Source organism: Heterocephalus glaber, unplaced genomic scaffold (genome assembly GCF_053883595.1).
Source record: "Heterocephalus glaber isolate CG9 unplaced genomic scaffold, H.glaber_assembly_v1.0 deba00000546, whole genome shotgun sequence".
NCBI classification, from domain to species: Eukaryota; Metazoa; Chordata; class Mammalia; order Rodentia; family Bathyergidae; genus Heterocephalus; species Heterocephalus glaber.
In genome coordinates this window covers 38,962,842-38,985,807 of record NW_028258147.1, presented here as the reverse complement: position 1 = coordinate 38,985,807, position 22,966 = coordinate 38,962,842, and the positions used below count along the sequence as shown (strand labels likewise).

General features: G+C 42.4%; 1 protein-coding gene across 6 annotated transcripts in view; it reads left to right on the top strand.

Moving 5' to 3' along the window:
• The first annotated feature begins 9,013 nt into the window (after positions 1 to 9,013).
• Frmd3 (FERM domain containing 3) overlaps positions 9,014 to 22,966 on the top strand; it is a 293,817-nt gene continuing 279,864 nt past the window's right edge. For 2 of the 6 annotated variants that reach the window (XR_015448768.1, XR_015448769.1), the window contains exon 1: positions 9,089 to 9,289. Coding sequence is in view for 2 of the 6 variants with exons in the window: in XM_021242638.2 (XP_021098297.2) it covers positions 9,143 to 9,289 (147 nt within the window). In the remaining 4 variants the exon portion in view is untranslated. Of the gene's footprint in view, positions 9,290 to 22,966 lie in introns of all 6 variants that reach the window. The other 4 variants (XM_021242638.2, XR_015448771.1, XR_015448770.1 and 1 more) reach the window with 4 other exon arrangements.

The window sequence follows — 22,966 nt, the reverse complement described above, 5'->3', positions numbered from 1 at the left end:
ATCCTTCACACTAAATTCAGGAACAAGACAAGGATGTCCACTATCATCACTCCTGTTCAATATAGTCTTGGTAACATTAGCCATGGGAATTAGACAAGAGAAAGAAATAAAAGGAATAAAGATAGGAAATGAAGAAGTCAAATTGTCATTATTTGCAAATGACATGATACTCTATATAGAAGACCCCAAGAACTCCATAAAAATCTTCTAGACTTAATAGCTAAATTCAGTAGAGTAGCTGGATACAAGGTCAACACACAAAAATGAATAGCTTTCTTGTACACGAACAACAACAGACTCACTGAGAGAGGACCTGGAGAAACAACTCCCTTCACAATAGCATTCAAAAAAATGAAATGCCTAGGAATCAGCCTTAATGAAAGAAATCAAATACCTGTACTCTGAAAACTATAGCAGTCTGTAAAAAGAGATTGAAGAGGATATAAGAAAATGGAAAGACATCCCTTGCTCCTGGGTAGGAAGAATCTACATAGTGAAAATGGCCATATTTCCAAAACTACTATATAGATTCAATGAAATCCTCACTGAAATCCCAGCAGTATACTTCATGGACCTTAAGAAAACAATCCAAAAATTCATTTGGAACAAGAAGACATCTAGAATAGCAAAAGCAATTCTGGGCAACAGAGACATGTCAGGGGGTATCACAATCCCCTGCTTGAAACTATACTACAAAGCTACTGTGATAAAAACAGCATGGTACTGGCAAAGAAATAGACCTGAGGACCAGTGGAACAGGATAGAAGATGCAGAAACAACTCCAGACACACTCAGACACCTCATCTTCAACAAAGGAGCCAAACACCCTCCTTGGAGGAAAGATAGCCTCTTTAATAAATGGTGCTGGAAAAATTGGGTTTCAACTTGCGAAAGATTAAAACTAGACCTATATCTCTCACTGTGCACTAAATTGAAAAAAAATGACTAAAGATCTTAATATCAAAATGGAAATGCAGAACCGGCTGAAACAGAGGTTAGGTAGAACTCTTGAAGACATTGGTGTAGGAAAAGATTTTATGAACAAAATCTCAGTTGCCCATGAACTAGTACAAACAATCAACAGGTGGGATCTCTTCTTATTTTTTTAATATATATATTTATTGGTACATTTTAGGTATAAAATACATTTACATTTATCATTGGGTGTTTGTACCAGAACATGATGTATTACCTGTGTACCCTTCAACCTCTCCCCCCCTTCTCTATTTACACAGAGTTTGAGTCCATTTTTTTCTCATAATTTTTTCTTTCCCTTCTTCCCTTTCCCCTTTCCTTTCCATCATCCCCAAACCCTTGAAACTTTTCTTATTTCAAATTATCAATTATTCTTTTTAATCATTTTCATCCTTATTTACATGTTCAATTTCTCACACTGGAGAAACGATTTGGTATTTACACGTGTGTCCTATTTATTTCACTTAAGAGTATGGTCTCAATATGCATCCATTTAGCTATAAATGTCTCTAGTTTCTCATTCTTAATGGCTGAGTAGTACTCCATTTTATAAAAAAAAAACACATCTTCTTTATCCAGTTTCCAGTCGATGGGCACTTGGGCTGTTTCCAAGCTTTAGCTATTACAAACTGTGCTGCTATAAACAGAGGTGCACATATCCTGCTGTGGTATGATTCTTTTAATTCTTTGGGGAAGATTCCCAGTAGGGGAATAGCTGGGTCAAATGGGACCTCTAGTCCTAGTTCTTTGAGGTATCTCCATACTGATTTCCACAGTGGTTGCACCAATCTACATTCCCACCAAAAATGGAGAAGGGTTCCTTTCTCTCCACACCCCTGCCAGCATTTGTTATTGGTTGATTTCTTGATAGCAGCCATTCTTTCTGGGGTGAGGTGGAATCTCAGTGTTGTTTTCATCTGCATCTCTTGAATGACCAGTGATGTTGAACATTTTTTCATATATTTATTTGCTGTTTTTACTTCTTTGTCTGAGAAATGTCCGTTCATTTCAGATGCCCATTTTTGAATTGGGTCTTTGAATTTGGGGGGTCTGGTTTTTTTCAGTTCTTTATATATTCTTGATAGTAGACCTTCGTCTGAGCTACAGCTGCTAAACATTTCTTCCCACATTGTAGGTTGTCTCTTAGCTCTGTTGGTAGCTTCTCTTGCAATGCAGAAGCTTTTTAATATGATGAGATCCCAGTTGTTGATTCTTTGTGCTAGCTCCTGTGCTACTGAAGATTTGTTCATAAAGTCTTTTCCTACGCCAATGACTTCAAGAGTTCTACCTAACTTATCTTCCAGCAAGTTCAGTGTTTCTGTCTTAATATTTAGATCTTTAATCCACTTCAATCTTAGTTTAGTGCATGGTGATAGGTATGGGTCTAGTTTTAATCTCTAATAGGTTGAAATCCAGTTTTTCCAACACCATTTATTAAATAGGCTATCTTTCCTCCAATGATGCTGGTTGGCTCCTTTGTCAAAGATGAGGTGGCTGAGTATGTCTGGAGTTATTTCTGCATCTTCTAATCTATTCTACTGATCCTTGGGTCTGTTTTCTTGCCAGTACCATGCTGTTATTATCATAGCGGCTTTGTAGTAAAGTTTCAAGTTGGGGATTGTGATACCCCCAGCCATGTCTCTGTTGCCTAGCATTGCTTTTGCTATTCTAGGTTTCTTTCATTTCCAAATGAATTTTTGGATTGTTTTCTCCAGTTCTGTGAAGTATATTGTTGGAATTTCAATTGGCATTGCATTGAATCTATATAGCAGTTTTGGAAGTACGGCCATTTTCACTATATTGGTTCTTCCTACCCAGGAACAAATGATATCTTTCCATTTTCTTATATCCTCTTCAATCTCCTTCTTCAGAGTGCTGTAGTTTTCAGTGTAGAGGTCTTTTGCTGCCTTTGTTAGGTTGATTCCTAGATATTTCATTTTTTTAGATGCTATTGTAAAAGAAATTATTTCCCAAATTTCTCTCTCAGTGGGTCTGCTATTTGCCTATAAGAAGGCTATTGTTTTTTGAGTGTTGACCTTGTATCCAGCTACTCTACTGAATCTGTCAAATAGGTCTAGAAGACTTTTGACTTTTTTGGGGGGTCTTCTATGTAAAGTATCATATCAGCAAATAATGACAGTTTCACTTCTTCCTTTCCTGTCTTTATCCCTTTTATTTCTTTCTCTTGTCTAATTGCTATGGCTAATGTTTTCAGAACAATATTGAACAGGAGTGGTGATAGTGGGCATCCTTGTCTTGTTCCTGATTTTAGTGTGAAGGATTTCAGATTTTGACCATTTAGTATGATATTGGCTGTTGGTTTTTCATAGATGGCTTCTATCAGTTTGAGGTAGAGACCATCTATTCCAATTTTTTTGTGGATTTTTATCATAAATGCATGTTGGATTTTCTCAAATGCTTTTTCTGCATCTATGGAGATAATCATATGTTTTTTGTCCTGGCTCTATCGATATAGTGTATTACATTGATTGATTTGCATATGTTGAACCATCCCTGCATCCCTGGGATGAATCCCACTTGATCAGGGTGTATGATCTTCTTGATGATCTTCTGCATTCCGTTTGCCATTATCTTATTAAGGATTTTTGCATCTATGTTCATTAATGAGATTGGCCTATAGCTCTCCTTTTCGGTTCGGTCTTTCTCTGCTTTGAGGATCAAGGTGATGCTTGCTTCCAGGAAGGAATTTGGGAGTATTGCTTCCCTTTCAATTTCATTGAAGAGTTTAAACAGTAGTGGAAGTAGTTCCTCTCTAAATGTCTTGTAGAATTCAGCAGTGAAGCCATCAGGGCCTGGGCCTTTCTTAGTTGATAAGTTCTCATTATGTTTTCAATTTCATTGGTTGACATTGGGTAGTTTAGAATTTTTAGGTCATCTTCATTCGACTTTGGTAATTCATATGTATCTAGGAATCTGTCCATTTCTTCTGTGTTGTTCATCTTATTGGCATATAGGTTCTGGAAGTAGATATTGATGATCCTCTGGATTTCTGCTGGGTCTGTTGCAATTTCATCCTTTTCATTCTTAATTGCATGGATTTGGGCCTTTTGTTTCCTCTTTGTGATAAGGTTGGCTAAGGGTTTGTCAATTTTGTTGATTCTTTCAAAGATCCAACTCTTGGCTTCATTGATTTTTTGTTTGTTTGTTTGTTTTTTGGTACTAGGGACTGAACTCAGGTCCTTGCACTTGCGAGGCAGGCGGCGGAACCACTGAGCTAAATCCCCAGCCCTTCATTGATTTTTTGTATTGTTCTCTTAGTCTCCATTGCATTGATTTCTGCTCTGATACTTATAATTTCATCCCTTGTATGAGCTTTGGGTTTGTCCTGCACTTCTTTTTGTAGAAGCTTGAGGTACAGCATCAAGTTGTTTAATTGGGCTTGTTCTGTTTCCTAATATGTGTATTCACTGCTATGAATTTCCCTCATAAGACTGCTTTCATTGTGTCCCATAGATTCCAATAGGTTGTATTGTCACTGTCATTTAATTGAAAGAACTGTCTGATTTCTTCAATTTCCTGTGACCCATTGGTTATTCAGAATTGTGTTCAATTTCCACCTGTTTATGAAATTTTTCCAGTTTCTTTTGCTATGGATCTCCAATTTCATCACACTATGGTCTGATAATATACAGGGGATAATTTCAATTCCTTTGCACTTACTTAAACATGTTCTATGTGCAAGTATGTGGTCTATTTTGGAGAATGACTCATGTGCAGCTGAGAATGTGTATTCTTATTTTGTGGGGTGGAAGACTCTGTAGACATCTGTTAAGTTCATTTGTTCAAGAGTTCGATTGAGTTCTAGTATTTCATTACTTATTTTTTGTCTAGTTGATCTATTTGTGACAGTGGGGTATTGAGGTCCTCCACTACTATTATATTAGTGCATATATGACTTTTCATGTCCATTAGTATTTGTTTTATATAGTTGGGCACACTGGTGTTTGGTGTATAGATATTTATGATTGTAATCTCTTCCTGTTGGATTGTTCCCTTTATAAGGATGTAGTGTCCTTCATCTCTCTTAATCAGTGTTGGTTGGAAATCTACTTGATCTGCAAAGAGGATAGCTACTCCTGCTTTTTTGGGGGGTTCCTGTCACATGGAGTATTGTTTCCACCCTTTAACTTTCAGTCTATGAGTTTCACTTTGAATTGTGTGTTTCTTGTATGCAGCATATTGTTGGACTTTGCTTCTTGACCCATTCTGCCAGTCTATTTCTTTTGATTGGGGAATTTAGACCATTAACATTGATAGTTATAACTGAAATGTATTGACTTATCATTGTCATGACTTTTTCTTTTTTTTGGGTTCTCCCCCTTTACATTTAATTTCTTATTGTGCCAAATGAGTTCATTCTGCTTTGCTTCCTGGGGTTGTGATCCTCATTGTCTGTTCCTAGGATATTGTCTAAAATATTTTGGAGTGCTGGTTTTGTATTCATGAAGTTCCTAAGGTGCTCTTTGTCATGAAAGTATCTTATTTCTCCATCAATTTTGAACAACAGTGTTGCAGGGTACATCAATCTGGGTTGGAGGCTGTTTTCTTTTAGTGTTTGGAATATGTCACTCCAAGCTCTTCTTGCCTTTACAGTTTGTGTTGAGAAGTCTGCTGTGATTCTGATGGGCTTTCCTTTGTATGTGATTTGTTTCTTTTCTCTAACTGGTTGTAGAACTTTGTCCTTCTGTTTAGGTTCTGGAATCTCAACAATTATATGCCTATGTGTAGATTTTTTTTGCTCAAGGCCATTTGGAGTCCTATATGCCTCAGTTATCTGTATGTCAAGCTCTTTTCCCCTGCTTGGGAAGGTTTCTGCCATCACTTCTGTGAAGAGTTTTTTTATGTCTTCTGCACTCTCTCCTGTTTCTTCTTTGACTCCAATCAGCCTTATGTTATTCTTCTTTGCATCGTCTAGCAGCTGTTGGATTGATTTCTCAAGTTCCCTTACAATTTTGAAGCAATTTTTCTTTTCCTGGTCACTCTTTGTAATCTTATCTTCTATATCTGAAATTCTGTCCTCACATTGGCTCATTCTGCTGTGTAGACTTTCAATGGAGTTTTTCATCTCCTGGAAATCTGTTTGCATCTGTTTTATGGATTACATTTGTTTCCTATGTTTGGATTCCATCATGTTTCTCAGCTCCTCTCTAGATTTATTAATCATGTCTTGCACTATGAGCACAATCTCTGCTGTTACCTGAGAAATTATTTCTGATTTAAATTTTTCCAGATCCTCTTTTCTTGCCAGTTCAGGGAATGCTCCATCTTATTTCCCTTTGGGGTTGCTGTAGGTGATATGGAAGTCTGGTTTTGAGACCTATTTACGTGTCTTCTCGTTTTGACCCTGGGGAGGGGTGCTGTTGGTGCCCACACTGTTCACCTCCTCCAAGCTGGGAGAGGTAGGACAGCAGCTCAGAAGCCCCTTCCTCTGAGCCGGAAGTGGTGGGATGGTGGCTCAGAAGGCCCTTCCTCTGACCTGGGATTGGTGGGATGGCCAGTTCTTAGTTTTCTTTCACTAGAGTTTTGTAATTTTCCATATATAGATCTTATAAATACTTTGTTAGGTTTATACCTAAGTATGTATTTTATTCAGCAATTTTAATAGCTATAAATATATATTTTAAAATCAATATACAATATTTACAGCAATCAATCTTTTATGGCCCCCTTGTGGCTCACTAAATTGCCATGACCACGAGTTGGGGCAATTTGGTAAGGGACAGCAGTGACTACCACTGAACATGATGCGCAACTTTGTGAAGAACTGGGCACTACGGCCACTGCCATGCCACAGATGCTCTCACTCCTCAGGGGGACGACTTGTCTTTTGTCAAATGTTACTGGCTGTATGTGGGGACAGGCTCAGATCTGAGAATTTTCACGGCTGAAGCTTACCTGGCTTTTGTTCACTGGATCCAGAACATCATGTCCTGCAGATTAAAATGGGACTACCAACACCTTACCTGGCTCAGAGAACACATCTCTATGTTCATTGAAACTCAGCTTTTATTCCTAACCAGACCAAATAACCTGTCTCAGGTTCTTCTCATTTTCTCAAAATTCTGTTCTTACAACCCTACACTGGGTGATGTCTCTTCCATCTTTTCCCTTATCATCCCTTGTCAGTTTTGTTTTGCTTCCTGGAGATCTGAGATAACAGCTTCAGGGTATGGATGTGACTCTCTTGGACCCTGAAGATCCTTATCATAGGATGGACAAGAGGGTGCCCCTGCAGGAAGTGTATGCCTAGGTTAGATGGTGAGTTTTCTTTGCTCTTGACTGTCTGCTCTTTGGGTAGAGATGATTCAGCCAATTGTTATAATTTTTAGACCAGAGAAGGTCCCATCACTGCCTCTTTGCATCTGCATATGGTGCTTTACAGCTTATGAATGTAACTTCTCCTTCATTTGCCTTTCTTCATCTCAGCTTCTCAGCCTCTGTGGACAGGCAAAAGCAACTGCAGCTGTGCTCCACCCTGAAGTTGAGAAATGAGATTCTCCTGAGTTCCCCAAGGCCGGCCAGTCACTGGACCAACAATCAATTCCACATCTTTCCAGAACCTTTGTTCCGATCTCTCACTTGACAGCCAGGAGAAGAGCACATGGAAAGAGGCCCACGTGCAATTGTCTCAGTATTTAAAAACCATAATCCAGTTATCGTGTTATAGAAAGTATGTTCCACCCTGCTATCTAGACAAACGCTGCAGTTTGGGGCCTTGAGCCTCACCTGCTAATTCACCCTGACAGGTCTTCGGCAGTGATTAGGGGATGGAAGTAGGAGCAAGCAGAAGGGGAAGTCTAAGACTGATGCAGGCCTCAGGAAGCCCCCACCAACCCCACCTGCATCCCAGAACACAGGGGCCCACCAGAAACCGTTAAGAGGTCATTTCCGGTGTTTCCTCCTACCAGGACAGGCTTTTCCCCTGGCTAAGTGGCTCTGTCCAGGGTAGTGAACCTTGAAAGAGCCGACAGCTGGCAGCAAGCCCATTCTCTAGCAAATATTGCTTCATAATCATCTGTTCTGCTCAAGAAAGAGCAGCAGGGCCAGATACTCAGAAACTCTGGAGGCAGATGCAGGAGGCTGGCAAGTTCGAGGACACCCTGGGCAAATTCATGAGGCCCTCTCTCTCTCAAAAGAGGCCAAGGTTGCAGCTCTTGTAAAGCACCCCTGGTTTCCAGCCACAGTACTGGGGGGACAACAGGGCAGGAGGGCTTCCATCAGTTCCCCAACCTGAACAGCACAGCCTACACCTCCAAGTTCCATCGACATTGGGCACATCACACAGAGACTTGAGCAACCCTGTCGAGGACAATTCCTGGAGATGGTAGGGAATTTCACGTCCTCAGTCCCCAGGGATTAGTTTAAAAACCTAGATGAGCCACATCTCCTTTGCTGGACCCCTGAACCCCAGGCAGCTAGAGTGCAGGGGTCAGTCTGAAGGGGAAGGGGAGGCAGGGACCCTTCTTGCACTGCAGCCAAGAACCATACTGAGTCATTAGGAGCCATAACAGAAATTGCTTAAGCAAGGCTCTCAATTTCTTAAAGAATGGGACCGACTGAGTCTCAGCTAATATTGAATAAAGCAACACGGTTTAACAGTCCCACCCGTGTAGAGAATGGTTACACTATCGGTGGTGTTCCTGGAGTGGCAGCGCGCGGGCCTCCTGTCTCCGTGGGCTCGCGCTGCCTTCCGGTCCTCCCCCAGGCAAAATCCCCGCGGGTGGATCGGGGTCTCTTGGGCGCCGGGCAGGGCAGGGACAAGCACTACCCGGGCCGGGGCGACGGCGGCCAGCACAGGGAGGAGGCGGTGAGGCAGGGAACCGGCCGGGCCAGGCCCGGCCTGACGCAGCGGCGACGGCGGCAAGCAGCACCGCAGGGCCTGGGCTCGGGCCGCGTCCCGCCCTCCCCCACCGCGCAGGGTGCGTGGCGCCACGGGGTCGGAGCTCCGGCTCCAGCGGCGAGCCGGACGCAGGAGGCGCACGGGCGCCACGGAGGAGGCGGGCGGGGCGCGCGGCTCGAAGAGCAGGGATCCGCCCCGGGTGCACGTGTGGCCGCAGCGGAGCTGGGGGGGGGCCGCGCCCCGGTCGGGCGGTGCGTGGCAAGGGTGCGCCCGCCCACCCTGTGCCCGCCCCCCGCACCGCGGTGTATGTTCGCCTCCTGCCGCTGTGTGCCGAGAGGCGGCGGGACCATGAAGATGATCCACTTTCGTAGCTCCAGCGTCAAATCGCTCAGCCAGGAGATGAAATGCACCATCCGGCTGCTGGACGACTCGGAGATCTCCTGCCACATTCAGGTGGGGAGGCGCGGCGGGGTCGGGGCGCGGGGAGCCGGCCTGGGGGCCTCCGCTGTGGGGGTACGCGGCCGGGAGCCCACGCGCCGAGAAGCCGGCGGGAAAGCCCGGCTCTGTCCAGAGAGGTGGGGGCCCGGCCGGCGGGGCTCGGTCCTCGCAGGCTCCGCGCGCGTTTCCGCTGGCCCTGCCCCTGCTGGGACTCGCGCGCGTCTCGCTGCGCCCAGGTTTGGGGCGCGGGGCGGCTGCCTGGGGACGACGAGAGCGAGGAGCCCTGCGGGCCAAGAGGGACGCTTGTCTGTCGCCCACTCAACCTCCTGCCTTCCTCCACGTGGAGAGACAGGGCCAGCCCGGGGTTCACTCATTTCTGCCTCCCGCACCCAGGCTCAGTCCTGGTACCCGCTAACCCACGCCTGCTGCCCCTCTGCTCTGGTCTCTGCTGCTCCAAGGAGGGCAGTGGCGAAGTTTCCCTAGCGTGAGAGAAACTGGTAGGTAGTCTTGGATTCCAGCCTCCAGGCATGGGATGTGCCCCATGCTGGGCTGAAGCCATGTGAAAAGAAACGTGTGAAGTCTGTGTGTTTCTGAGAAGAAAGACCGTCTGTTGGGCAGCAGGTGGGGAATCCTGCAGTCTCCCGGGTTCTGGAGAAAAGAGCCCCTGGGAGTCTCGCCGAAGTTGGAGAAGGCCAGTTGTTTGGGTGAAGGCAAGGATGCGGGTAGCTCCCTTCTCTGGTAGTAAGTGCCTTGGCTTCAGAGCTAGTGTGAGCTGAAGGTATGTGTGGGGTGAGAGCCCGCGTGCATACATGTGTGTGCATTTGCAGTGCGTGTGCAGGCAGGCAGGCAGGTGTACCCCCAAAGATGCCCCACTCGGCGTGCACAGACCTGAAAGGTTGTGTCAGGACTCTGCAGGGTTTGATTCTGACTTTAAAATCTGTTTAATTATTTGTTTGTGGGATTCCCTCTTTTTACTATCGGGAGTCTCGAGGCTCCAGACTGTGCCTAGGAGAGGTGAAGGGGGCAGGAATCTACTTCTAGTCTGTGTTAACCGTGAATGAATGAAAGGTTTTTCCCAGCAGCACCACCTTTTTTCTCTCCTTTTTAAAGAATTTTTTGCTAGTAGGAGTTTATGAAACAGCGACTGTGCAGCTCATTTTTAACCAGACTGCTGGACAAGTTTCAAGTCAGGAATGTGGTGCCCCATGATCTCCCTGGAAAGTAGGCTCTGGCTGAATTTTCTGGAGGAGCTTGAATTTCATTCTGAGCTAAGCAGTGCTGCTAAAATTAATAATAAAGGGATTAACAGGATAGGCAGTTTTTCTGCTGCCACCATAGCCACACAGAAGTGCTTGGCATATACTGTCTTGTACTCTAGAGAGAGTGGTTTGTGCCCTTAGCTTTAAGACCTCAAGTGGATGGAAGGATGGGTTAAGTCATCATCAACATGCAGAGGCCAGAGGGTTAGTGGCACCAAGTAACACAGCTGCGGGAGACTCCTCTCCTCTCGGCCCTCCAGGGCCCTGTCTCAGGTGGAGTTGACATGCTCCCTCAAGACTAAACCTGCCTTAGAGGAGATAAGAGGTCCCCAAAGGACAGGTATTTGTCTGGTGTTCTGGGAAACAATACTTTCCTAGCCTACTAACAGTTTGGAAAGTTTGAGTTATGGTCCCAATGATGCCAAATCGGTTAAAATGGTACATCCCAAAATATGGATTTTGGCATTGATTAAATAAATTTATGGTACATTTTTTTTGCCTTCTGTGCCACTCCTCCATGGTAATTATCATTTAGCCAGTTAAAATGAACTGAAAGATTATTTTTGATAATTTTGGGCGTCATATTTCCTAGAGTATGCCAAACAAGGAATTGAAATTTTACTTTCAGGTATCAGGTTATAAAGATTTCCCATTTGCTTAGAGAACCAAAATAATTTAAAAAACAAAACAAAACATCTGGGGTCAGCAGCGCTTGTTCTGGAAAAACCCATTTGTGTTTCCTTCCTTCCTTTTTTCTTTCTTCCTTTTTCCCCTTTTTCCTTTCCCTCCCTCCCTCCCTCTTCCTTCTCCTTTCCTCCTCCTTCTCATTGTTCTTCCTTGCCTCCTCCTCTGTCCTTTCTCCCAGAGTAACAAGTGAAAGGATGTTTGAACATCCCAGAGAGTCACAGGCACCTCCCTCTGTAGCCCACACCTGCCTGCCTGAGTTAGGAGCGCTCACTTACTCTGTGGGCTCTGCAGAGCAGCAGGGCTCCTGGACACATGTTAGTTGCCCTGTTCCCTTCAGGTATAAGGAGTGCTGCCTGTGAAGCCCAGAAGTGGGGAAACTTAGTGACATGTCCATGGGCTGCTCATTTGTCTGTATTCTCTAGTGAGTGAGCATCCCAGAAAGCAAGAAATGATCTGTTCAGATGGGTCAGGACTGTTGGCTGACACCACGCAAACAGCTTTAGGCATCATCTTTGAGCATCTTCTATGTGCTGGCCCTTTATACCCATTCTGTATAACCTCTACCACAGACTTTTGAGGTAGGCATGTTTCCCACCTTATGAATAAGAAAGCTGAGAAGCTGAGCATTTAAGTGGCTTGTCCAAGGCTGCATCTCTAAAAAGAGATGAGCTTCTGACATTCAAATCTAGAGTTGCCTGGTTGCAAAGCTTGTGTATATCTTTGACATATTAACACATTGCTAAAATAGCAGCACTTGCTGTGAAATTTCTAGACACTGATGTAGATAAATGTAATGTACAGAATTTGAACTGGGGATTGAAAGCCTGTTGGGATTCATGATCTCAGTGGAAAGTGACCCCCCCCCCACATCAGTGTGCACAAGTAGTGTGTTCACATCCAGGCAAGAGAGCTGGCACCCCAGGGCTGATTGGAACACCACCATCCAGAGGCCACTGGGGGCATTGCCACGTTCAGGGAACATGGCGTTTGTCTTCAAGGGAACCTTACTCATACATGCCCTCTTACGTCTTACACACTGTCTTTGTATACCTCAGAGAGTAGAGTGTAGCACCCTCTAATTCTCCCTGTGCATTGAAAGATGAAGTCTGAACAAACCAGAAGCTCTGGCATGGTGGTAAAGAGGTAATCACGGAGAGGTGTTGTCCCTGTAGATGTGCATTTTATAAAACAGGTAGGCAGAGTACAGGATTCTTGCTGCTCTGTCCCCCTGTCCCCAAGAAGCTTTGCATTTACCACTGCATGGATTATAGGAAGCAGCTTTTATAAAGCAACAGCTTTGAAGTATTTCTTTTCCAGATAATATTTTGGCAAAGAAAACTTCCAAACACAGTATAACAGCATAGCCTCAGCACTTGGTGACCAGATCCAGTAGGAGACATGGACAACCCTGCTTGTACCTCTCCACAAGCTCTAGGGTGGCTGTCTCATCTTATTACTGGTATATGAAGAGTTATGTGGGGTGAAAGGAATTCCAGATGGACAGGAAGCAGAAGAGAAGACCAGGGCACCAGAAGAGACCCGCGGAAGAGAAGGAGTTGCTCAGTGCTTACCCTGGCTCTTCCAGGTGAGCCAACTCTTCAAGTTTGGATCTCAGAGAAGGATTTGGCTTAGCCCTAATGCACTTCTGGTGAGTCTTTCTGCTTTAATTAACCTGGAGTCCTAAACATCTTCTGTCAGATTTTTAGATGCTGGTGTGGTTATTTACAGCTCTTTCTAATGAATTTGCCATTTTTAATACTGCCTTTTTGAGAAAGATGCAGACTTTCCACATTATTCATTCTTTAGCAAAGCCCACTAAACATAGTTGATGTCTTTGAAACTGCTTGGAAATTGTATTTATATTTGAACAGCAGTTGTGCATAGTGCTTAGGACATAGTAGACAATCTTACCATAGCTCTTGGCATAGAGTAGGCAAAAATAAATATAGATGTAGATTGGATAATTTCCTTTCTCGACTGTTAAATTCATGACAGCCAGAACATTTCATTGTTGATCTTATTCATCACTGAGTCCTCAGTACCTAGAGTAGTACCTGGCATGTAGTATGTGTCTCTTAAACTCTAGTTGAATGAATGAGTGCCAACCCGCACGGTATTTTGTTTAGACTTTTACTTGTCAACGCAAGGCTAGCATGACAGCATTGGGTTTGGAATCAGATGTATGGTTTAGTTATATTATCAGACAGTTATGTGATAAGTGAACCATTTCGTATTTATAAAATAAAGGATTTGGATTAGATAGATAGCTACAGTTTAGAGAAACTCTACAGTTTAAGTATTCCTCAGAAAATTTTATTTGAGCAAAACGTTGTTGACCAAGCGGTTACATCCACATTATCTCATGTGATTTTCATAACTGCCTTGCGTTATTTTCATTTTATTGATATTATCACATATTATCTCAATCTTATAAATGTGGAAAATGAGATTTTTAGAGAGAATAAGCAATTTGGGTTACCTGGCCAAGAGTAAATTAGGACCCATGTCATTTGACTCAAAATCCAGAGCCCTTTCTTCTTTGTTGCATTGCCCCTTGGGACTTACAGGTTAGGATGCACTTGGGTGCATGTAAGAGACCAGCCAAGTTAAAGTGGCCTGAATATTAAGGACGTTTACTATGTTACCTAGCAGTAAGTCCAGAGATAGGACAGCTGTAGGGATGCTCCGTACTTCTGCAGGGACCCAGTGCCTTGCATTTTCCATTCTGCCATCTCATCCTGTCATTGTAGTCACCACTGTGGCAAGGTGGTGCAGTACTGAATGTTGGGTACTACCACATCCAAATCAGGAGAAGGTATTTCCTCGTATATTTTTTAACACTGAGAAACACTTTTCCTAGAGGCCCTGTCAGTCTTCCCATCAGATTCCATTGGCCAGGATTGGATCACATTCACATGCCCCAAGCTACGAAAGGTCTAGGAATGTGTGCCCCTGGTGTCTTGTCTCTCTGTAATGGGAGGTGGGCTTTGCCATTGTGCAAGGGGTGGAGCTATGTGAGTGCTGGCAATGAGCAGCTGTCAGCTAGTCAAGCTGAAATGTCTTTCAGAATATGTCACATTGGGTTGTAATTATTTTTACAATAAACATTTCAGAAGGGTTTAATGTTATGTAAGCAATGGCTTAATTTTAGGAAATATTTTTACGATCAGATTCCAGAAGAAGAAAAATGATTAGATAACCATTTGTGGATTGTGCTAACCTTATTGAACTGGGTCATTTTGGGCAGCTCAGTGGCAGCTTGTTGAGCAGGTGCAGCTCTATATAGTGGGTCAGCTTTGTGCTGTCCATGAGGCTTATGTTTTGGGCACTACATGCTTGGGTTTGAACCCGGTCTCTGCCATCGACTGGCCAGGTGACTCTGGATAGCCACTCATTGTAGGAGCCTCAGTTCCCTCATCTGTGAAGCAAGGATGGTGATGACACAGACTGGACAGATCATTGAAAGGATTAATGAAGAAATATATGTCAAGTGTTTAGCTTAGTACTTGACCCATAGTAAGAGATGAATAAATGGTGACTTTTGGCTCAGTATTATGTGAAGATATATTACAGTGAGCCCTAAGTAGTAGAAAGGCTTTGACTTGGAATCTAATGTCCTTAAAGCCCAAACACCATCATTTTCTGATTGTGCAAGACCTTGAGCAAATCACCAGGCCTCCTAGTCTCCATGTGTAAAATGGCCGTATTAATTCCTCAGTAATCAGCCTCCATTGGGTTTTGAGATAGTATATGCACAAACACGTTATAATGTTTGAATATGTCCCAATTACAAATACTGTTCTAATCAATTTGATTGGAAAAGAGTGGTAGATACTTTTCTGTTGGAGTGGAATTGGATGAACTTATTACAGACATGTATGACTGCTGAATATCAGGTCCTATCATTGCCCTGCCAGTGAAATCCAAATTACATCCAACTGAGCCACATCTTCTCTTTTGGTCAGGACAACCCAACACTTTTCTCTACAAGCTCATCTAGAATGCCATTCAGAGTCTAATGAAAATCAAACACAAAGGGAATAAAAGGGGGAGATAGTTTGTTAAATACTGTACTGTGACCCAGCACTGTTGTTTTCAGGCCTAGAGATGTGGGTCAGCTCTATATATTAAGCATAAACTGAGAAAAAAAGCCGTATCATTCCAGTGGTCTGTTATGATCTTCAAACTGGTTTTAAGAGTAAGGATGTTTACTGGCCTGTATATCCAGGAGTCCTAAATTAGAGACTTAACTCAAGGCCCGGGGCTCTGTTTCCCTGGACTCCCTTCCCTCTTCCTACCTTATGGGTAGTGTCATCCTCAGGCAGGTAATGTAATGGTCCCATAGTGCCAGTTCTCATATTTTCACGTGTCAGGGGAAGAGAGAAGCCACTTCTGCCTCAATATTCCAGGTAGAAGTCCTGCCATCAGTCTGAGCAAACATCTGAGGCTATGTACCACCCTGAGTCAGTGGCTGTGACAGGGAAAGGAATGTGGTGGTTATCTTAAGGTGACCAGAATGGACCCTGGGACTCAGGGTGAGTGCAGTGTCCCTTCTGCTGTTGGTCTGCAGAGGGGAGAGTGAATACTGGAAGTCAGAGTTCTCCGTGGCGGAAAGCAAGGGAAAGAGCTCCTAGGAAAATAATCCACTGGAATCTTTCATGGGGCCTGGGAGGTTGGAAATGTTTTCAAAATAATGCTAAGGTGTTTTTGACTAACAGCTCCATTGAGAACTGTCTATATAATGTACCCACTTAAAGTAAACCATTTAATACATTCATTGGGTTATGCAACTGTCACCATAATCACTTTTAGATCATTGTCATCATGTGTTGCCCTTTAGTGGTCATCTCCAATTTCTCACTAGATCTCCTTGATAACCACCAATCTGTTTCTTGTCTCTATAAATTCTTCTACTCTTGACATGTGGTAAAAGTGGAATCATAACTCACAAACGGTGCATTAGAAACTACCTGGATACAGGCTTAATGTGAGCAGTAAGAGCTGATTTATTCTGCCTGGGTGCAGCAGGCTGAGATCGTGAATGATATCAGCAATTGGCCAGAGGAGAGGTTAGATTTTTATAGGGGTTGGGGATGGGGTTATAATCCTAAGGAATCTGGAGTGGAATGTTTGGGATCAAAGTTCCCAGGATGGTCAGTGCAGGTGTGCAGATAATACCGGACTTCTCCGTGCCAGGGAGATTGCATGTCCTCTTCTAAATTTTCTCTATAGGCACCTGTTCTGTTTGCTGAGGGCAGCATGGCCCTTTAGTGGTCTCTTGTTTGTTGAGGGTGCCATGTTTGCCGAGAGGGTTTCACTCAGGTCAGGCATGACAGTAACAGTGTGTGGCCTTGTGTAGGTCTCTTTTCACTTAGTGCTGTGTTTTCAAGATTCATCCATGCTGTAGCATGGATCAGTGCTTTGGTTCTTTTTCTCATTGAATAATGGTCCATTGCATGGATATATCACTTTCTGTTTACCCATTTATCAGTTGATGAATGTTTGGGTTGTTTCTCCTTTTGGGCTCAATGAATAATTTTGCGATGAATAGGGCTGTAAAAGTTTCTATATAGGTGCATGTTTCATTTCTCTTGAGTATATACCTAGGAGCGAAAGCACTGGGTCACATGATAACTCTATTTAATCTTTTGAATAACTTTTGAACTGTTTTACAAGGCATCTGTGCCATTTTATATTCCCATCAGCAGTACATACATGAGGGTTTTAGTTTTTGCATGTCCTCTTCCAGATTTGTTATCATCTGTCTGTTTGATTGTAATCATCCTAAGAGGCTTCAAAGTGCCATCTCATTATGATTGTGATTCCCTGATGCTGTTGGCATTTCTCTGATGGCTAGTGCTGTTGACCATCTTTTCATGTGCTTATCAGCTATGTGTATATCTTCTTTGGACAGATGTCTGTTCAGACCGTTTGCCCATTTTTAAATTGGACTGTTTTATTATTGATTTGTAAGAATTATTTGGTATATTATGAATACAGACCCCTTATATAATTGGTGATAGAGTTTCTTTCTCATTCTGTGGCCTGTCTTTTTACTTTGAGTAATGCAGAACAGTGCTACTTTTCACACAAAATTATCACTACCAAAAAGCTTTTAATTTTGATGAAATATTTTATATATATATATATATATAGTGGTTTTGATGTCATAACTAAGAAACTATTGCCCAATCCAAGGTTATGAAGATTTATGACTGTTTTCTTTGGTTCCATAATTTTACCTCTTGCATTTAGGACTTTGATCCATTTTTAAAGTTGATACATGGTTTATGCATTGTGAAATTCACCATTTTACAGTGTACCATTTAGTGAATTTTAGTATAATCACAAGGTTGTACAACACCACCACGATCTAATTTCAGAACATTTCATCACCCCGAAGTAAACCTGTATTAGCAGCCACTCTGCAGTTTTGGCCCATTCTGAGTTAATATTTGTATATGGTGTGATGCACAGGTCCAGCTTTATTCTCTGTTCCAGGATGTTCGCTTGTTCCAGCACCCTTTGTTGAGAAAAATGAGCCTTTCAGCACTAAGCTGTCTTGCCATCCTTGCTGAGCACTGTTTGCCTCTGCTATTCACGGTGTGTCTCCAGGCCTGGGGGACGTGTGATACCACATGTGAGAATCCAGCTCTGCTGAGGCTGACACTATAGGGATTTGCAAAAATGCACAACAGTGCTACTTTTCACACTAAATTATTACCATTAATATTAGTATTTGAAATGGCATCTCTCAGGGTTGCCCAGGCTGATCTCAAACTTGGGGTCAGTTGCACCACTGTGCTCAGCTCAAAATTATTTCTTATTTTGTAGAATACAGTTATTTTCCATAAGATATTTATGTTAATGTGTAGTGGGTTTATTGTTATTTCTAAATGGATTAACAACTGAATATTTTGAAAATTCTCAGTAAATAATGATATATACACTCCGTATAAACAAAAGTTCTGTGAGATCCTTCTGTAAAGGAGTTTTGAAGACTATAAGCTTAAGAGTGGCTGTGTATAGGTGACTGTTAATTTCCCAATTTCCTGAAAAATTTAAAAAGGTCCTAAATAAAATTGAACTCTGTACATCTTGGGTCCTAAATAAAAGAAAATAGAACTTTTATTTATACATGAGTCTCCAGTTACATGCAGCTGAAGTGCTAATTGAATAAAAACACCAAAAACGTATATAAGGCATGTATATATTTGGAATTCTTTGCAGTAATCTTACACCTGTGTTTGTGTGCTCATTCTCTTGTGTGTGAGCACACACCCATGCATGTTGCAGCGTTAAGACTAAGACAGGATCAGGCTCTGTTGGGTTAACACTTCCCAATTTGCTTACTCTCCAGCTGCATCTTGACTCTTTTAACTCATAATTAGAGGAAGCCAGGCCCTATTTCAGACCCCTCTTTTGGTTATGGAAAATGTGCAGCATTGGTGCATTAAGTGTTTAAAATGTAAACTGCTTGAATCAGGTTCTTTAGTCCCTTGAATTCTTAACTTGTTACTTCTTTTTTTGAGTAGGCATTTTGGGGAAACTGAAAAATATTGCAGGAATGGAAATATCAGAATTTACCCCATGGAGATCCGGGATAGATTCACATGGCAAAGAAGATAGGCCTTGGGTAGCTAACATGGCCTTTTTTGAGTTCCCACTCTGTGTGGTGAAGAATTTCAAAGCCCCTGTCCCCCCATGAAGTAGCAGGGAGCCAAATGGGGACTCAGATGGGAAAAGCAACGGGATTATGGGTAGGAGCTGTCAGGGTAGATTTTGCAGGTGAGGTTTGATTTGAACTGGATTCAGGCTGAAGCCAGGGTTTTAGCTCCGGGAGGAAGGTGTAAGTGCTGAATCTCTGAAGTGTGTGATCTTCTGTACCCTTGTGCAGTACAGATGCTGAGGTAGGAGGTCTTGGGAAGGGCCTGAAGCGTCACACTTCTAACACACTTCTAAATGATGCTCATGGCCTGGTTTGTGGACTGCACTTAGAACAGCAGGGTGTTAGTTGAATGTATCTGTTTCATAATAAGATTCTTAATTCCTCTGAGTGTGGGCACAGTGTATTCCTTTTGGCTCTTATCTCCTTCCATACTGCCTAAACCACCATGTCTTTTTCATTAGACGTTCAGTAAATGTTTCAGTGACTGGGTGATGCACAGAGAAATCCACCCGGTGTGTGTATCTCAGACTAAAATGCTGAACAGACAGTGTTGCTGGGGATGGAATGAGTCCTGGTGACTCTCTGTCCCAGCCAAGTTAAGAGATTGTTTTTCAGCAGGACTTCCTGTGATGGCAGATTTGATGAGGTACGAAATGTCAGTGCGAGCACATGGGGTCCTGTGGTTAGTGACAGCTTTCTCGTCCCTTGCTTTCCTGTGTCCTGGATTTCGGGTAGCATTGCTGAGGAGCTCTGGCTGTAACCTGGCACAAATGAGCTATTGTGTATAAGCCACCAGTGCCTGGAGGCTCCCAGAGGTACAGAGCCCAAGTGTTCTCACTTGCAGAAGTGAACCCTGAGGATAGTGACCCTGGAGTACAGCACACAGTGCATTCCAGTTGCAGCCTAAGCTGTGGAGCTGTGGTGTTGGCGACTTTCCCTGAAGGTGCTGCATGGAAAGGAAGGGTCACTGTAGGAAAAAACATCAAGCTCATTCTACAGAGGAAGAACATTCATATAGATCAGGCCATTACATTTTTCAAAAGTGTATTAAAGACTTGGGAAATCAAATCAATCTTATTCAATAAGCATTTGTTTAATCTCTTCTATATGAGAAACACAGAGCTGGGAACTAGAAGAGATACAAAAGAAAATCAGCCATCGGGAGGCTGACTGTGAAGTCAGTTGGGGAAAGATAGAGAGGATAGTGACTTGAGGACAAAATGACTGCTACAGAGACAGATGTGTGCAGGTGGAAGAGCAAGAGAAGGCATCTGTCCCAGACTGGGCATCAGTGCGTGTCTCAGGTCTAGATGCTTCTTGATTGATAATTAAAAGACAAGTGGAGGAATTGACCTTGCCTGGTGTAAAATTCTCGGCATGAAATGGGATGACTGGATTTAGAAATGAAGGAAGGGGGCGTCTGGGGTGAGTTGCAGATGGTTGGTTTCAGTGACAGAGGTATTGGTGACGCTGTTCTAGGAGAGACAGGACTGGTCACATAATTTCTGTGCCCCAGTGCAAAATGAAAATGCAGGGCTCCTTGTTAAAAAATTATTAAAAATTTCAAGATGGCAATAGTTGATCCTCTTTTTTTTTTCCTTTTCTTTTTCTTTTGGTACCAGGGATTGAACTCAGGTCCTTGTGTTTGCACAGCAGGCGGTGAAACCACTGAGCTAAATCCCCGGGCCTAGTTGATCCTCTTAAACCAAGTGCAGTGTGGGTTCCTGAGAAAAATGTACAGGTCACACCCATGAAACTGGCCCTGAGGACCTACATCTAAAAGAGAAGCAGGGTGGGGAGGGGATGGTGACTTTCCTTTGGGTATTCTGATCTTGAGGTTCCCAGAGGACATTTGAGTGGAGAATTCCCAGTCCACAGTTGAATGTAAGGATTGAGAATTACCAGAGACAGAGGTCTGGGACAGAGACAAAGAAAATGTAGGGCCCTTGTAAATGATGGCAGAAACCACTATGAATGAAACTGCCATAACTAACCTTCCTTTTTGGGGGTTGTATAGTTCTTCTCAATGCATTCTAGTAGATAGAACCAATGGGTTAAGAGCTTGGGAATTCCTTCCAAGGGTACTTGATTATTTTTTCTTACTAGTCATCTTTGAGCTGAACAAGATCAAGGGTTGCTCTCCCTCTTCTGCATACTGGGCAGACTAACTGTGGTTTGCATTGGAAATGCATTGTATTGTCATTAATCCTCATGTCTTATTTTGGACTCGCAGGTGAAAAAGGTATCACTCAGCTTTGCAGTTCTGAGTTTCAAAGCATAGAATTTCCATTCTAGAGAAGTTGCCCTTTGATATAGTGTCATGAACATTAGATAGATAATACATTTTAAAATCCTATCGATATGCTACAAAATTAAGCATGTTTTCAGATTTTGCTACAATAATTTATCATTTAATATTTATGTCTCATATTTCATATGCAAATGTTGTTCAAGTTCTATAAAATTGCTCAAAGAAATAATCTAATATTAGTAATGTAATGACCTGAATCTTAGATGTACAATAGAGATCTGACTATATCCATAAGTTATCCTAAGGCTTGAGATATAATTATTTTGTAGCAGGGGAAGATAATTACCATGTTAACAGATCAGAGTTTGGTTTATTATCTCACCTCAGAAGTATAATTTGTTACATCAAAGCTCTAGGTTTTGATGGTAAACATTGATTTGCAAAATCAAGATTGACTGAAACCAGGTCTTCACATACAAACACAATATCATTTATTAGTGAATGTCATGATAAAATTAAGGAGTGTGTACAAAATTAATAACTAGCTTTATTAATAAAAGAGGAGAAAAGTCTATTTAACAAGTTGGCTGATAATTCTTCTTTGTTGTTTCTAGCTGATGTTACTTTTTTGGTGGGTCTATACACATATTATTGCCCATTGTCCTGAAAACAGTGCTGATCTTTGTGATCTGTGTCCTATGTAGGTGCTGTCTACAATTTTAGGGTGGCTTTAGGTATTTATTGGTTCTTTGTTTAGTAGCAACCTTTCTCTTCTGTTCCTCTTGCTATCCCTGAGTAGTACAGCAGTAATGTGTATTAGCTAGTTGACCAAATTAAAATTCAGAGGTAGTGTTATTTCCCTAAGGTTTCATATTTAGCAAGATTAAGATGGAGTTTTGTGTTTTGAGTCTTAGGTTTGCTCCAGCTATCTTCCTCAATAGTCTGTGATATAATTCTTTTACTCTGGCAACTTTTTAAATTGCACAATAGAAAACCATATATGTATCCCCCCTTTGAGAAGAGAAAGAAAATTGATGTCATGATGCTGTCATCTGAGAATACAGATTTAGATTCTCTTCCCTCCCTACCTTCTTTAGTAACCTGTGTCTGACAGTATATTCAAATGGAATATTTCAGTCAACCTATTACAAAACTCTTAGCTCTATCTTTGTTTCAATATGTGAATATTTTGCCATCTAACCTAAGTAGATAATTAGTTTTCTTTGCATGTTTGTCATGGAACAGATGCTGCTTCTGGTTTGATATTTCAAACTGATTCCCAAGAAATTGCAAAGAAAAAAAAATAAAGGTGATGTTAATAGAATTTTGTATCTATCATCTAAGGTAGCTTACTTTGTAGTGTTAAGATTGACTCTTTTCACAATTCTAGACTGGTATTTAGAGAGCCAGTAGAAAAATATGAAAACAAAGTTTGTGTGTGTGTGTGTGTGTGTGTGTGTGTGTGTGTGTGTGAGAGAGAGAGAGAGAGAGAGAGAGAGAGAGAGAGGGAATGTCTTGTTTGATTCTCTTTGCTTTGAAGGGTTATACAGAAGAGTAATAAAATCTCTAGAGTCAGAGGTGGAAAAACACTTCTTTCCTACCACCTGGAGCCTTGTCAGGATAGCCTTACCTCTTGTGCTCCTAAACCTCAAGGGACATGCATTTCTGCTGAGGGGCCTCCTGTCACCGGGGGGGGGGGGTACCTGGAATGACACCTTTTGCCTCCACATTTGGAGGCACAGTTTCTCCACCAGATATAGATGGCACCTTCTTGGTTTAGTGCTGATTAAAAGGGAAAAAAGAGGAGAAGTTGTACAGTGATTCAA